General features: G+C 45.5%; 1 protein-coding gene across 4 annotated transcripts in view; it reads left to right on the top strand.

Moving 5' to 3' along the window:
* Positions 1–17,119, top strand: part of CPQ (carboxypeptidase Q) — a 175,488-nt gene that overhangs the window by 14,422 nt on the left and 143,947 nt on the right. Inside the window, exons 2-3 of one of the 4 annotated variants that reach the window (XM_083749809.1) lie at positions 10,800–10,874; positions 12,534–12,993. In XM_083749809.1, coding sequence (XP_083605935.1) covers positions 12,564–12,993 — 430 coding nt within the window. In that variant the 5' untranslated portion in view covers positions 10,800–10,874; positions 12,534–12,563. Of the gene's footprint in view, positions 1–3,435; positions 3,556–6,481; positions 6,531–10,799; positions 10,875–12,533; positions 12,994–17,119 lie in introns of those variants that run through there. The other 3 variants (XM_083749810.1, XM_083749811.1, XM_083749808.1) reach the window with 3 other exon arrangements.

Genomic DNA, 17,119 nt, shown 5'->3' with positions numbered 1-17,119 from the left:
TATTATTTGCTGATGTAATATTATATTCAAAATGGAACACTGAATGTTAATTTATCCAAGTTGTTTCTTTTAAAGTCATATTTTTTTATTATGGCTTATTTGCATTGCGTTGGATAGTTAATAAGATAATAGAATTTGGGGTTGGAAGGGACCATAGCATAAGGTTACCAGATTTTTTTTCAATGAATCGGGGGACACTTTTCAACTTCAATGAATTTTGTATGGGGACTAATTTGTAAATCCAGGGACTGTCCCCGGGAAACGGGGACATCTGGTAACCTTACCATAGCAGGTCATCTGTTCCAGCTCCCTGCAGTGTAGGAATCTTTTGTCCAACGTTTGGCTCGAACTCATGAGTTCAAAGGGAAGATGAGAGCAAATTCGAAAGCACGTCAAAGTGCAAGTAGATAAATAGGTACTGCTCCGGCGGGAAGGTAAACAGCGTTTCCATGCTCTGCTCTGGTTTGCCAGAAGCGGCTTAGTCATGCTGGCCACGTGACCCGGAAGCTGTACGTAGGCTCCCTTGGCTGATAAAGCGAGATGAGCGCCGCAACCCCAGAGTCGGTCACGACTGGACCTAATGGTCAGGGGTCCCTTTACCCTTTACCTTACTTTGACGTGATTTAGAACTGCTAGGAGGGCAGGAGCAGGGACTGAGCAACGGGAGCTCACCCCGTCGCTGGGATTCGAACCCACAGCGCCACCTGCGTTCCCACCTTGTGTATAGCAATACACAAAAGCGGCATGCAAATTCAAAGTGAAATGAGACAAAACAATGCTCTTGTCATGCCCCAACCTCCGCCAGGCAATGCTCTCCACCTGTGGAGGGGCAACTGTATGCCATTCTATACCCACATCTCCAACTATCTACTGTGGTAAGGGTGTGTATGTATAGGATTGTGTTCTTATTCGTTTTCCACCTTTTTACTTCAACCCAATCCTTCCTCCGGCCTTAATTTCTTCATCCTTCAGCCACAGCAGAGCATCTGCAGTTGTTGACCCTGCCTTAAGTTTAAGCTTTGATTTTTCTCAAGCTCCCGGGAAGGGGTAAGTTATTAATTTATGTGTCTGACTGGTAGACAGAGGCACTTATGCCCAAATAACCCCCAGGGTCCATTGGTCACAAGAAGGTTCGGCATGGGGCTATAAAAGAAGAGGAATGTGGGTCTGAGGATTAGGGACAGTCTATAAATTCATTGCAAAATAGCCAGCTTGTCCGTTTCTGGCATCAGCACATCTGAATGGCCTGTTAGTTGATAATAAATCACAGCTACCGACAGCTATTCTGAATGCAAGGTCCACATGGTTGAAATAAAATACCTTTTAGTCCCAGTGCTTAGCCTAAAGAGCATATTGCTTCTGTGCCAATGGAAAGGGAGAAAGGATTCCCCCCCCCCATCACAATAGAATGCAATTCAAATTATGTCACTCCATAACTTCAGACAGCTGGCAATTGTCAGTCCACCATGTGTCTGGAGGAATTCAAAAAGGGTCGTTCATATCTGATAGCCTGGAAAAGCTACCCAGCTTCTCAGCAATATCACCCAATGAAACCTGGCAGAATTTCAGCTGCACACAGTTAATAGATGGAGTAGCAATTGTATATATTTGTGTGTTTATATATATATAAACAGGAATAGAAGAATTAACATTGCAGACCTTACCAGTGAGGATGGTAGTTGAGGAAACTTTGCTTCAAATGACAGATTCCTACCCCATCGCCTGGAAGTGCATACACTTAACAGAAAGCTTACTTTGCTTAAACAAACGTTAATTCCCCCCACAGCATTCACTGGGCATTCAGACTGATTTAGCATCACTTATCCAACAGGACAGGAAACAAGCCGAGATGTGGGCTCTGAGGCTTCTGCTGTTGGATGGCAGGCTTTGATCCACAGAGGAAACTGAGCATGCTTTCCTCAAGACAAGCAGACTAATTGAAACGTAGTTTTTGCACCTTTGAAATACGGGGTTTGTCTTATCAAAGTGGCACACCTTAAAAAGCCAGCTAATTCCCATCACAAATTTTGATTCCTTTGTTCACATCCCTCTAGCTCTGGTGGCAATATCCATGCCACTAATGTTACATTAGGGACGTGGGTGGCTCTGTGGGTTAAACCACAGAGCCTAGGACTTGCCGATCAGAAGGTCGGTGGTTCGAATCCCCACAACGGGGTGAGCTTCTGTTTCACAGTCCCAGCTCCTGTGAACCTAGCAGTTCAAAAGCACGTCAAAGTGCAAGTAGATAAATAGGTACTGCTCTGGCGGGAAGGTAAAACAGAGTTTCTGTGCGCTGCTCTGGTTCGCCAGAAGCGGCTTAGTCATGCTGGCCACATGACCTGGAAGCTGTACACCGGCTCCCTCGGCCAGTAAAGCGAGATGAGCGCCGCAACCCCAGAGTCGGCCACGACTGGACCTAATGGTCAGGGGTCCCTTTACCTCTTTAATGTTACATTTGGTTTACATGATGTTTACGCCTTATGCTGCGGTTGCCAACGTGGCAACCTGTGGTCACACAGGTACCCACTGAGACCTTCTCCCTCCCCACCCCAAAGGGGTTGCAGTCTTGGTGTTATACAGAAATAGGAAAATGAAGTAACCGGCTTTCCTGACTTTTGCGGAATATATTAACCAGCTCCCTCACAATTTTGTTCTCCAAGGAATATTCGAGTTCCAGGAATGGTCTGACAGAGGATCATGACTTCCCCAATTATAGCCCTGTGTGGCCTTGTTGCATAAATCTAACATGGGCACAGCCCTTAAACTCTTGTTACATCTTCAGTAGTTTTTAAACCCAGGAGTGATATCTGGGAAGACGGCCATGTCCCAAAAACAGAATGTGTAAATCAGGCCAAGTATTTTCCCCATCTCCTTGGAGATACACAACAGGGTATATTTAATTTTTTTAAAAAAAAATCATGTTACTTAAACCAGCATACCGATTCAAAATACTTCCAAACTGACCCCTTTTTAAAAAGCCTTGTTGTTCAACACTGTTGTTCTGAATTCACCTGAAATCAACAGAAATTACCTGTCCTGAACAATGTGCGGCTTGTTATTTACAGCGTCTGGTATCAGGTTTGCTCCAGTGAGTATATGGATAAGTATTAAAAAAATAAAACTATCTGGCAGCATCTTACAAATGGTAGTTATCCCACTGTTTTCCAGCTCAGAGGAGAAACCTAAGTAGAAGTTATTCATCCATTCTACTGGCAAATTAAAAGAGGAAAAACCCCGGCAAATTGCATTAAAATAGGTGTTTTGCCATTTCTAGGAAAGCTTCCCAGCAATGTTCAGAGTTCATTATCTGCAGCGGAACTGCACAGGGAATGCTGGAACTGCTGGAATGCTGCTTGAGGGTGCCCGAGAAATGCCTTTGTAACTGCTGTTTGATTTGACAGTCTGATTGTATTCGGTTTCCCTAATTCCACAGGGCTGGCCAAGCTGCCGGTGCAAGAGCTGACAGATAGTGACAGCTCCATACTCTCTGCTGTTTCGAGAAACTTAGGGAGATCACATTACAACTTTTGACTCCAGAAACTTGCATTTTCCAGGGTAGATTAGGGTTGAGAAGCTATGCTTCTTGATAGAGAAAGCTGCTTGCTGCGCTGCTCTGTTTTAGTATTCACTTGACAAACAGAAGGGTTGCATGTTGATATTTTGCAACCATTGCTTTCTTCGCTCCAGGCCTGAGAGTGGACATCTCCAAGAGTAAGCAGGAAAATAAACAAACAAGGTTTTTAAGACAACCATATTTGTACATCTCTTGTTCTAGATCAATTCATTCTTAATTTCTTTCATCACTGTCCTAAGTAGGGCTGAGCTTTATTTTGATAAATCCTCCAAAACCTGTCTCAAGTCATATCGTGATATTGGTTTTAAGGTTTTTGACCTGTCAATATATTGCAAATTGTTATGTGTGTGTGCTATGAAAAACTCACAACGTGTGAAAAACCATGAAGCCAACCAATGCCTATACATAGCTCGATCCTTATTTCAGATATATCAGTATACAGTGGTACCTCGGGTTAAGAACTTAATTTGTTCTGGAGGTCCGTTCTTAACCTGAAACTGTTCTTAACCTGAGGTACCACTTTAGTTAACGGGGCCTCCCGCTGCCGTCGCATCGCTGCGCTGGTACGCAATTTCTGTTCTCAGCCTGAGGTAAAGTTCTTAACCCGAGGTACTGTTTCTGGGTTAGTGGAGTCTGTAACCTGAAGCGTCTGTAACCTGAAGCGTCTGTAACCCGAGGTACCACTGTATTGCAATGTTTAGCTGGTGATATATCATGATGTTGAAACCCAGATATCACCCAGCCCTAGTCCTAAGCATGTGCTTGGTTAGGAGCCAGGAGCAAGGCCGACAAGTTCCCCCATTGAGATGGGCCCAAATCTGGCCCTCCAGGCCCCCGCCCAGCCGTAACCCTTCTTTGCTCTGCTGTGGGCCTCCCCAAGTGTTATTACAATGTGGTCATAACTACAACTATGGGGAGGTGTAACAGGGAGAGGTGTTGCAGAAAGCGGTTTGCCAAACTGCTCTCTGAAACGCCTCCCACCCTCCTTTAAAAGAGGCAGAGCGTGGGGCGGGGTAAAGGGAAACAGGTTGTTCAGGTGTAAAGAGAGGAGGGGTCAACCAGGTGCGGGGAAAGCAGGGTTGGCAGGTAAGTGGGAATTGGCAAACAGGGGTGGCAGCCCCATATTTGTGTGTGTATGTACACGTGTAGACACACATACACACACACAAAAAAATCAGCTTTGGGAGTTTCCGTGAGGCAAAGCCGACCAGTTCAAAATCAATCGAAATGTATAGCAGAACACAACTCTGAGCCCCCAAACACAAAGAGATAACTCTTCTTGAACAAGTATGAGCAGGCTTTCAGAAATACCTCAATTTCTTCCGTTTTCAGCCTTTGCTGCTCTATTTCCATCACAGGAAACAACCCCATAACTTAAAAACAACAACGCCATAATTCCTCTTATATTGCACATTCAGCTAACCTCTGAGCCAACTTTTTCCACAGCTGTCATAACAAGCTGACTGTTAGATGCTACTAACTGTACCAGACGCCCCCGTGTACCATGCAAGTTTCTTTCCTTTGCCCCAGGGCTTTAAAAGTCTAATCCGATGTTATCCAAGCCACCTCATGTACTCCCAGGTATATGATTTCCTGTATCCCTTGGAGGAGAATCAAACGGAAAACATCGTTAGGAAATTATTAGATTATTCACAGATTTAGGAGACCTTTCTAGCAATTAAGTGGATATCAACCTGAGCCTATTGTTTCTTTTCCACATTTCCTATTCGGCATCATGAATTAGCTCCTTTTGATCTGCAAACGTCAACAAGGATTTCTAGAAATTCTGTATAAAAATAGAAGCATTGCTCAGGCTTTCTTCATTTAGGCTGTCCCTCCCCCCCCCTCTTCGCCTCTCTCTGTCTCTTTCCATTTAGCCCATGGTTGATGAAGAAGCTCCTAGGTAATTATTTTGATGCTTTGATGTCATTTTTGTATTCTGACACTCTTAAGCTCACATGCTTAAATTTTATTTTATTTATTATTATTATTATTTTTAAAAAGTTATGGGCACCACAGTTTAAGAAGGATATTGACAAGCTGAAAGGTGTGCAGAAGAAGGCGACCGAGATGAAGGAAGGGTCTGAAAACCAAGCCTTATGGGGAACAGCCAAGGGAAATTTGTGTAATGCTTTGTCGGAAGTGAGATTGGAAGGGATGGTTGTTTGGCACATGTTTGCAGCCTCTATGCGACACCAGTTTATGCTAATTCATTTCCTCCAAGGTCTGATTTTGACTCGGGACATTTCGCGTAACCCTGTTAATGTTTTTCTCTTGTTCAAATGTTTTTTGTCTCAAAGTTCGCTTCCCTATCTTAATGTGTGTGGTTAAGCATGTTATCTCCCTATCTTGTATAAACAATGGAAAGGACAGGTTTCATGACTCAGACTGGACTGCAGAGTGGGTGTGGCAGGAGGACGGTCCTGAGAAGCTTCGTCCACCTGCTGCACTATGGTTAAGAGTTCAACCAAGGCTACCAACCAGTGTGGTTTGGGCTTTATTACTCAGGAAGTCTGGGGTAGCTCAGCTAATAAATCATGAGGCTCTTAACCTCAGGGTTGTGGGTTTGAGCCCTAAGTTGGGCAAAAGATTCCTGGATTGCAGAGGGTTGGGTGACCCTTGTGGTGCTTTCCAACTCTGATTCTAAGAAAGCCATAAACCAGAGATGGGGGAGGTTTACCATTCCCAAAGGCCACGTGTGCATCTGGGTGGCATTTCAGGACCACATGCCTGTGATGAGCAGGCTGGAAAGTGGACAGAGCAACGCATGGTATACAGTTCACGAGTTTCTACAAACATTGGCTTGCCCCTCCTCATTCTGCAGGCAAGAGCCGTTATCGGAGATCAAGGACTCATTTTGGACAGGCAAAAATGCACAGGGAGGGCTGGTGAGAGGTGCCGGGGGAAGTCCCAAGATAGAGAGGTCTGGAGGGCTGTGTGTTTGCCCTCTCCACAGGTATGAGCTTCCTTATCTCTGCACAAAACCTTGGGCTGGGTTGCTGGGCTCCCCTTTCAGTGTAGTAGCAGGAGCAGTAACAGCTAACAGGTGTCAGCTGATGCATGCCACTTCTGCGCCCCCACAATGCATTGCCAGTTGGGGGCACTGGGTGTGTGGAACGGCAGGCAGTAGCCAGCTAGGGGACCATTAAGAATACAGTGGTACCTCGGGTTACATACGCTTCAGGTTACAGACTCCGCTAACCCAGAAATAGTGCTTCAGCTTAAGAACTTTGATTCAGAATGAGAACAGAAATCGTGCTCCGGTGGCGCAGTGGCAGCAGGAGGCCCCATTGGCTAAAGTGGTGTCTCAGGTTAAGAACAGACCTCTGGAACAAATTAAGTACTTTACCCGAGGTACCACTGTATAACAAGAAGAGCTTGCTGCATCAGGCCAGTGGCCCATCTGGTCCAGCATCTTGTTCTCACGGTGGCTGGTCTGTGGGAGACTCTGGTGCAAAAAAAAAAATAGCCATCCCCCCCAAATCGACAGCTTGGAGTAGGCTTGGGAGTCGTGGGTGGGTGCTGCATGTCACCACCTCAGCGATGACACTTGGGGTGGTCCGCCCCCCTTCCTATGCCTCTGCACCCCTGCCACCGCGACTCCCAAGTACCCTGAGCCGTCGGGGGAAGGGGGGAGCTATGCTGCTTTGCCAGGGCACTGGCATAGCGGCACAGCTCGTCATCTGGGGCACTGGCAAAGCACGAGCCGCTTACGGCAAGCCAGGGAGGGAGGGAGGCTGGGAGGGGGCCCCTGGCTCACCATAAGTGGCTCTTGCCGGCGGTGGAGGCATCCCACCGGCGTCCGTACTGCGCTCCAGCGGCGCCGGTGGCAAACCACTATGTACAGCGCATGTGTGGCGTCGCTACGTACAGCGCATGTGTGCGACACCACACATGTGTCGTATGTAGCGGATTGCCATTGGCGCCACTTGAACGCTGTACAGATGGTGGCGGGATCCTTTGTTCGCGGCTGCAGCCTCAAATATGCGGCTGTGGCCACACGATGGCTGTTTGCGCTACTGCACTGGGGCAGCAGGGCAAGCAACCCACAGGGCGCCTTCTTTTCACCCCCAAAGACATGGAACCCGGGGCGCACCCCCCCCCCCGCAACGCCACTGGCAGGAAGCAAGCACAGCAGCACTCTCAACAGCTGCTGTTCGGAAGCGCTATTGTCACTAGGGGTGGTCAGATACCTTACTTTAAAGAAGACAGTCGTTGGTTTAAAGTAGAGCTGTGCTAAATAATAATCGTTATCCCCCATGTGTTTCATTAGTATTCTCCATCAGGTAATGAGAAAAGGAATTACACCAGTAAATTATTAAAGGAGGAAGTAATTTTTGGTGAAAATTCTCATGGGGTGCAGTGCAGGGTTTTGTTGTCCTCCTCGTGCTTTCAAGGTAGTCAGGAGTGAGTGTCTTTTCATTCCATAAATCAGTTCTTTGCCTGAACTCTTCAGCCTTGCTTTTCCTGAAGATCCCATGGTGCCCAGTGTTGGGTTCTTCGGTTAGCACAAGAAAGTGGGGTGGAGTGGGTGGGGATTATTATTTAATTGAATTTGTATACCACCTTTCACCCGTAGATCTCATGTCAGCTCACAGCATAAAAATGCAATATAAAAGCACTAAATACTTAAGGAGAACAAGAGCAGAAACAAAACAAAGAAGTAATTAAATTCATCCAAGGATCACAGGGTGGTTTACAATATAAAAACGCAAAAATACATAGCGTGGTAACAAACAATACCAATACCCCCTGCCGCCGCCTACTCTGTGCCTGACAGGTGCTGGCTTTCATTTGTTTTAAGTGAAGCTTTTTTATTTTAAAATATATTTTTTTAAGATGCATTGCAGGAGGTTGGACTAGATGATCCTCTGGGTCACTTCTAACACTACAATTCTATGATTCCATGATTCTTTGTGAGTTCCTATGGACCCTTTTCAGGTTGGGAAATGTAGGCAGCCTGGAGGCAGCAAGATTTTAGAGAAATGTGTCTCCTCGCTCCCCTTCCAATAAACACCACCTATGGCAACCAAAATTCTGAAGAAGTTCTAAAGCACCTGGAGAATGAGGCAGAAAAAGAGAAGTCTCTTGTTCAGGGAAAGGTAACTTTTTGAGAAACGGGGGGGGGGGGGGGGAAGGTTTCAACATAGCACTAGTTTGAAAGAAGAGAGAGTTTGGACTTGATATCCTGCCTTTCACTCCTCTTAAGGAGTCTCAAAGTGGCTAACAATCTCCTTTCCCTTCCTGCCCCACAACAAATACTCTGTGAGGTGAGTGGGGCTGAGAGACTTCAGAGAAGTGTGACTAGCCCAAGGTCACCCAGCAGCTGCATGTGGAGGAGCGGGGAATCAAACCCGGTTCACCAGATTACGAGTCCACTGCTCTTAACCACTACACCACACTGGCTATCTGGTCCAAGTCAAGTCCAGTTTATAGATAAATAATAAAAAGGGAGAACAAGGGTCTTGGGCAGATAGCAGCTGGAAAGCAGGCAACCAGGCTGCCTGGTCACAGTCTCTCTTGCTACGGTGAGATGTATTTATGTTTGAATTATGGTAGTTATTGTTACATGTGCAGCTATACATGTAAATAGACATATGCAAGTTTTCTGCAAGTCTGCCTTTAGAGGGATGTGTTTCCTCTATTTGAATTACAGCAATTTCTACATGCCTGTGGGTGATTAGCTCTCCCTGTTTCGCAATGTGTAAGTAGCACTGTAGCAAAACACAAATGAGCAGAAATGTCATCCTGCCAAGTTAGAGAGGTGGTTGTGCAGCGGTTGGCAGCGGGTTGATGGCAGGCCTAATTCTCCCTTGGGTTACATGGCAGGCATTGGGTCTCCAGTAGCTACCCAAAGATGCCTATGATGCTGGCCCTGCCAAGAGCATCTTGGTTTGCATTTTCCGTTCTGTAATCTTTTGTGGGGGACATCTATGGGTAGTACCTGTTCAGATTCTCCCCCCTCTTTTTTAATGCTATGAGACTTGACAGGTAGACGAAGGCTCCATGTTCAGAGTCAGTATAGCGATGAAGATCAGATGTTTGCTGGGACAAGCGGTGGTGGAAATCTGTTTGCGCTCTGCTTTTAAGCTTCCTGGAAGCATTTGGCTAGCCAGTTTTGAAAACAGAATGCTGGACCAGATGGCTCTTTGGTCCATCAGAGCTCTTCATATGTTGCTATTTTCTTTCTCTCTCGAGGCTGTGGATGAGCTAGCAGGGCTTGCCCTTACGGAGCAAACGGAACTGTGTGTGTGGGGGGAGTACTCCCTGACCTTGAGACAACTGCTATGCTGGCGATCTGAATCAAATTGTCAGCTGTCGACACAGTATTATCCATGTTGCATTCAATCACAGTGCACTGCTTCCAGCCGTTCCCCCTCCTTCTCTCCAGCCTTGGCCTAGTTCATGGGTGGCCAGTGCAGTCGCCTCCAGATGTTGCTGGACTCCAACTCCCATCAGTCCCAGCCAGCATGGCCAATAGTTGGGGATGATAGGTATTGCAGTCCAGCCACATCTGGAAGGCATCACTCTGGCCTAGTTAAAGGCCTTCTGCAGGCCTGTGTATAAAGCCTGGACAGGGAGCTGTGGGTTAACCCTGTTAATAGCCCAGTTAAACTACAGACAACACCATCTAGCTCAAAGGCCATCAAACTAGAGAAATGGTTGTGAACACCACCACCACCCTGGAGGCCCCTTAATGTAAGGGTTAATTTTTCCTCCCTGCTTGTAGACTCCAGATAGATTGTCCAGTCACAACAATTAGTGTCTGGGGGGAATTAACTTTTCCTGGGTGCAATGCACACCCCAAAATTGTCCCCACGTTGCAGTGGCGGGGACTCTTCTGCTGTAGCCTTCTATCTGTCAAGTCTAATTTCAGTGAGGAGATGGGGCCTTTCAGGTGATAACAGAGGCTGCTGCAGGTTAATGTGTGCCCACAGGCACTGCGTTGGTGACCCCTGAATTAGCTACTCCTTTTCACCATTCTGGTGGCACAATCTTTCCTGTACAGCTATGTGTTTCTGTTTTCCCCATTCGTTTCTATGCAGCATACCATTCAAGTGTCCCGATTTTCCCAGGACATCCCGGAATTGCAGAAGCCATACTGGCTTCTGATTTGATCCTAGAGTGTCCCATTCCCCCCTCCTCCAGTGCCACGGCCACCAAACTCAGGGAGGATAAGCTTGCAGTGGGGCTGTGCTCTCGCTTCAGATCTGTCTCTTGTGAGAGTGAAGCACCAAAAGACATGTGTCCCAAATTCAGCAGAGGAGTGTTGGAGGGTATGATACAGCTTGTGCAGAAAGTAAGAAATACTTCCAGTGGATTGTGTCCTGTAGTCCATTAAAGGGGGGGGGGGAGAGAATCACAAAACATACAGAAGAAAGTCCTTCCAACCTGTGCAATTTCAAAGCACTTAAAAAATAATAATACATGAACTAATTAGCAGTCCGCCCCTGCACGGAACAACTTGATGCTGAGAATATTCTTCTTTGTAGAATAAAGTTCAATTTTGCATCTGGGATTAGTTCTTTAAAGATAAGTCTGCTTTATTCTTATGACAATTATAATTAGCTCGTAATAAGGGTTATGATGTTTTAAAAAACTGAAACGGGGACTGGGTTTTAACTTTTTTTTTTTTGGCAGAAAATAAAGTATCCAGTGTGAGGTCCTATTGTTACAAAGCCTCTTAAATGTCAGTTTAGATACATCTATAGGTTTCGTTTATCTCTCCCCTACCATTCAACGCATAAGAGTGTAATATTTAGCATTCTAATTGCAACTTGGTTAATTTTAAAAGGAACGGATAATGGTTGTGTATCCCCTTTTATGTATAGCAATAACGAGTATTTGATATGCATTCTGCATCTTAATTCTTTGCCATGTTTTTTTTTCCTCTTAGGAAAAGACCCTTAGAAGCACTTCAAAGACTTCTAGATCCCAACAGTTCTTACTTGTCAGTTTACTTAAATAATAATACTGACATATTATTGAGAGAGGATTGAGAATGTAGAGGACATAACTGAATGTGAAGCTTTAAAACAAGAGGTTGCAAAGGAGAGGCTGGCTGCCCTTACTCACCTTGATCTGAAATGTTTCTGGAGAAATGGATTACCCTCAAGAGTAGTACCACCTGGAACCTTGGCATGCAGCATGGCACCCGCTTCTAAGACGATATCCACCAGGGAGCAGAGTTTAGTAGTAGAGGGTTTGACCTCATGCACTGATGGCCAGAGCCAATGAGTGAAGGTGCAAAGCTCTTCCACCTGTGGATGGAACCCATAGAAAAAGCTGTGTCAAGGCGCACTGCTTTCTCATGTGCTAAAGGTTCCCGGCCATCAAGCAAGACACCCATACAGGATACTCACTAGACAGCAATGCTGCATTCCATAGGTAGTCCTTTAAGCTGAACTAAAGTGAGTGAGGGATGCGGGTGGCGCTGTGGGTTAAACCACAGAGCCTAGGACTTCCCAATCAGAAGGCCAGCAATTCAAATCCCTGTGATGGAATGAGCTCCTGTTGCTTGGTCCCTGCTCCTGCCAACCTAGCAGTTCAAAAGCATGTCAAAGTGCAAGTAGATAAATAGGTACCGCTCCAGTGGGAAGGTAAGCGGCGTTTCCATGTGCTCCTCTGGTTTGCCAGAAGTGGCTTAGTCCTGCTGGCCACATGACCCGGAAGCTGTACACCGGCTCCCTCGGCCAGTAAAGCGAGATGAGCGCCGCAACCCCAGAGTCGGTCACGACTGGACCTAATGGTCAGGCGTCCCTTTACCTTTACCTTAAAGTGAGTTTTGGTGTCTTCAATTGTTCTCATTTAGCTTTAAAGATGACCACCCACAAACTGGCCTTGCCTTTCTGCAACTTCGCAACGTTCACTTCACAACTTTCGCACGCTCCCAAACTGGAGCAGCCCTTGAAAAGCTTTATGACTGCCTGTTATCTTTCCCCCCCTCTCCCTCCTACAGATTGACCCATAAAATTTAGAGCGGAGAAAAATGAAGCTTTTGTATTTAATAGCTCTCATTTGCCTGTTTCCTCAAAGTGAAGAGAATCCATTAAGCAGTGACAATTCCGGCCCCCGAAAATCATTCGAAGACATTAAGAGGGAAATAGCTGGCTATTCAGATGTTGCTAAGAAGATTATTGACCTTGCCATCCATGGCAAGGCTCAGAACAGATCCTATGAAAGGCTTGCATTCTTTGTGGACACTTTCGGGCCGAGAGCGAGTGGTTCCAGAAATCTAGAACTAGCTATCCAGTACATGCAGAAAGTCTTGAAGGAAGATGGCCTGGAAAATGTCCACCTGGAGCCAGCAAAAATCCCCCACTGGGAAAGGGGGGAAGAGTCAGCAATGATGGTGAAACCACGGAACTACAGCATTTGCCTTTTAGGGCTTGGTGGCAGCATTGGGACTCCTCCAGAAGGTAATGTCTGAGTTTAATTATTTTAGGGTATATGTACACTTCCCCACCAAGCGAGATATAACAAATCAATAAAATACAAAATTAAAATTCCAAGAGTTGAAATGCATTAAAACAGCATCAAAACAGCAAGAGAATGTTGTGGGAAACATCGGTTGTAACAAACACCTTTGTTAGAGTCAATGAATAATTTTTTCTCTTTCCACGGCCAAAAATAAGTAATTGCAATGAGACTTCCGTTTGCTGCATGAGCACTGGAGCACTGGAGGAATTGATTTCAGGTTCCCATTTGTTCCAGTCTTAAGTTCAGTTTCCAGTATTCCTGCATCTGCCTTTTAGTGTATGTTTCTCCTAATCTGCACATTTTTGTATACAGCTTCAGCCAATATTGACATTTTCCAAGCAGTTTCCCCGAAAGTTCATTTTTGTATGTATGTAATATAGCCGGTCTTATACACACTTTACTCCTAATATACACATTTTTGTGTGCACACAAAACTTGGAGAGAAGCGTGAATTTCGAAGGATGGGTGTGTTTCTGTTTGCATATTGTTTTAGGAAGTGTGAATTTGGTAGGTTTGCATTAAAATGCAAACTGAAATAAACTCCCCTTCCTATCACAAACTTACTGCTGCTCTTTGCCTGGTATGTCAAAATGATCTTTTGCATAATCAGTTGCATATTTGGAAGTCACTGTGAACACCTTGGTGTGGAAAACATGAAGTGTGTGTTTTTCTTTATTAGGGCTTTCTGTGAATGTACATTAGGCTATGAAATATTTGAGGCATTTTCCCTACCAGTTGACCCTCAACATATCATATTCCCCAGCCCCCTGGTGACTAACCATCCCCCCCCCCCCCGCCGCTTTGACCATCAAGAGAAATGGGGGGAGCACATCATGGAAAACATAGTCCTGGAAAGAAATACAAAGTTAGAAAAGAAATCATTTTCCTTGATACGCATTGGCTTCCTCCCATCTTAGTGGAAACTTCTATAGGTATCGGAGCCAATTCCAACAAAATGATTTTCCTCTGTGGAAGAATACTTGTGAAAATTTGTTGGGCTGGAAAATCCATATTTTTCTGGTGAGATCCGTGAGCAGTAGCAGACCTGAGTTAATTCCCTGCTCTCAGATCTCTCTTGCAGAATCCGCTTGGACTCGTCATCCTGATGTAGTGTTGGAACCTTGCCTCAGCCATGACTGTTAATCTGCAACCCTAAGCAGATCCTGCAGGAAATAAGTCCCCGCAAATCTACTGGGATGTTCTTCTGAGCAAACCTGCTTAGGGTAGTGCTACCTGGAGCCTGGCGTGCTCTGGTCCACGGGGTCACGAAGAGTTGGACACGACTAAACGACTGAACAACAACAACCTGGAGCCTTCGCCACCACAAGGCACCAGAAAAAAAGTAGCTTGCCAAAGGGCCAAATTAGATGAGATGGTAAATGTGTTTAACATGTCTTAGTTGTTATTTAAACAGTGGGGCAAGGAATAATAATAATAAGAGGAGGAGTTTGGATTTGATATCCCACTTTATCACTACCCGAAGAAGTCTCAAAGTGGCTAACAATCTCCTTTCCCTTCCTCCCTCACAACAAACACTCTGTGAGGTGAGTGGGGCTTAGAGACTTCAGAGAAGTGTGACTAGCCCAAGATTACCCAGCAGCTGCATGTGGAGGAGCAAAGATGCGAACCCGGTTCACCAGAGTCTACCACTCTTAACCACTACACCACAGTGGTGTACCATGGTGCCTGGGAAGAGAGCTTTAATCCCACTCACCCCATCCCTGGTTCTGCAGTTAGTGATGTAAGAAGGCGTCATATACTGTAGTGTCCTGTATTCATCACATGCGCCATTGTTTCCATTTTACTGCAGTTCATCTTCACCAAAATGGATGCTTTTTGTATCTGTATATGCTGTCCGCACTCCCATCATCATAGGAGTGCTCTTGCAAACTCACTTGACTCTCCCTGTTTTTTAAATTTTTTTTTTTTAAAAAATGAGTGGACATGTTTCCTACGTTTTCTGTTCTTAGAAAACTGAGCATAGCATTTTTTTAAAAAAATCAGCTTTGATGGGGCTTGCACAGGCTGTGAAAGGGAGGCAGCATCTCGAGGCCTCCCTAGCAGATGACATATTTCATTAATGCAGCAAGGAGCTGTCAGGAATAGCTCCTGTTCTTCCTCGCCTTGATGAACAATCATGAGCACATGTTATTATGTTTTCATCGCTTGATGCGGTGTGTAAATGGAGAACTGGGATGAATTACCTGGTGCCAATTCTGCTCATCTGTTACCGAGGCGGATATGTCATGTAGATTGCAGTGCCAGCCAGCACAGACCTCAATCCCCCCCCCCTTTTCTTTTCCTACTGGAAAATGAAAATTTGCAGATCCCTGGCTTCATTTTCGCCGGCTCTTTGGATGATCCTGTCCCTGAGACATTTCTTAGGTACCCGGCTGCCCTCTTCACTAGAAACTGCTGCAGCCTATCAGTTCACCTCATTTGGATGCCAAGCAAAACAGCAGTAGATTTCTCACTCAGTACTCAGATTTGGCATGCTTGGCACTTGGCGGGGGACGGTTTGGGGAGGGGGCGTTTGGAAGCCCAGACAGCCTGCCAAGTTAGATTTTTCTCACCTTTCTTATCTATTCCTAGAATCAAACTTCAAGGTCTGCCCACAACCTTTCTTAATTTATTTCCCCCCTAGTTGTAGGCAGAAGCAGCATATTTTCGATGTGTAATGAATTTTCAATAGGAAACCAATTTTGTGTGACCTGGTCTGAGCTGCAGAAAGAGAGGTTCTGGAACTCACCATGAACTCCCCCCTCTTTCTCTTAGCATGGCAATGGCACCCACCTGAGTTCCAGTGAGTTCCCCCTGAAGAAAATGTCCTGGACGCTTGGTGTCTCGCTGCCCACGCCACAGTATCTCCCCGTCGTTATTGTTTCAGTCCTGCCTGGATTGGATTTCAACCCTCTTGCCCACATGCAGTGCCCCTCCAGCACCATCCTCTATTTGGATTAAAAACAAAACAACTTGAATAGAGAGCAACTGGACAGTATCAGCACACCGACAGCACTAAACTTCCTGCTTCCTGGTTGTTTATAAGCTTGTCCTTTGGTCTTGCATCAGATCAAACGCAGTGGGAGCAACTAAAGGAACTCTGAAGGATAGGGATGCTTACGGATTTGATTCAGTCCATGTTTCTACGTGAACCCAACCAGGTTCGCGCTTCCTGTGCTGGTTCACAGAGTGGAATGCGAAGAACTCTCAAAGGATCTTTGCTGACTGGGTGAGTGGGCATTAAAATGACAAATGTGATTCAATGTGAGCAAATGTATAGTGGTCCACATATGGGCAAAATAATAATAATAATAATAATAATAATAATAATAATAATAATAAACTTTGCATAGAATTGTAGAGTTGGAAGGGACTCCAAGGGTCATCTAATCCAACCCCCTGCAGTGCAGGAATACCTTGATGAAGATGTCAACCTAGGGTGTGGGGGGAAGGCAAATTCCATGTTGGGGGTCATTAGAAAAAGAATTGAAAATAACATTGCCAATATCGTAACACCATTACGGAAATCTATGGAGAGATTTATGGCATGCGGTTCTGGTCGCTTCACTGAAAAAGGAGCTGTGAGGTTACGTTTGGAGATTTTTAGTTTACAAAAAAGTCAAGTCAGTGGGGTGTATGGAATGTGCATAGATTTTTCTGTCTCTCATAACAGTAGAACCCATAAGTATCCGATGAAGCAGCATCTTGGAAGATTCCTGACAGACAAAAGAAAGCACTTTACACACTGTGTAGTTAACCTGCAGGACTTGGTACTACAAGATGGTGACCGACATGGATGGCTTTGAAAGGGGTTTAGACAAGATCAAGGAAGACCAGTGTCTACTGATAGTGATGGCTGTGCACTACCTCCAGCATCAGAGGGAAGGCGCTGAATGCCAGTTACCAGGGGTGGGAGTGGGGCTCAAATGAGAAGATTGCTGTTTTCCTCATGTCCTGCTTGTGGGATTCCCATTGGCTGCTGCAAGGACAGGATGCTGGGACTAGGTGGCCTTTTGTCTTGATCCAGTAGCTCTCATGATATCTTTTTATGTCACATCAAAGCCA

This window comes from Podarcis gaigeae (assembly GCF_964106915.1).
Source record: "Podarcis gaigeae genome assembly, chromosome: 7".
Taxonomy (NCBI): Eukaryota; Metazoa; Chordata; class Lepidosauria; order Squamata; family Lacertidae; genus Podarcis; species Podarcis gaigeae.
Note: the sequence above shows the minus strand (reverse complement) of the source record. Positions and strands in the feature narration are given on the sequence as shown.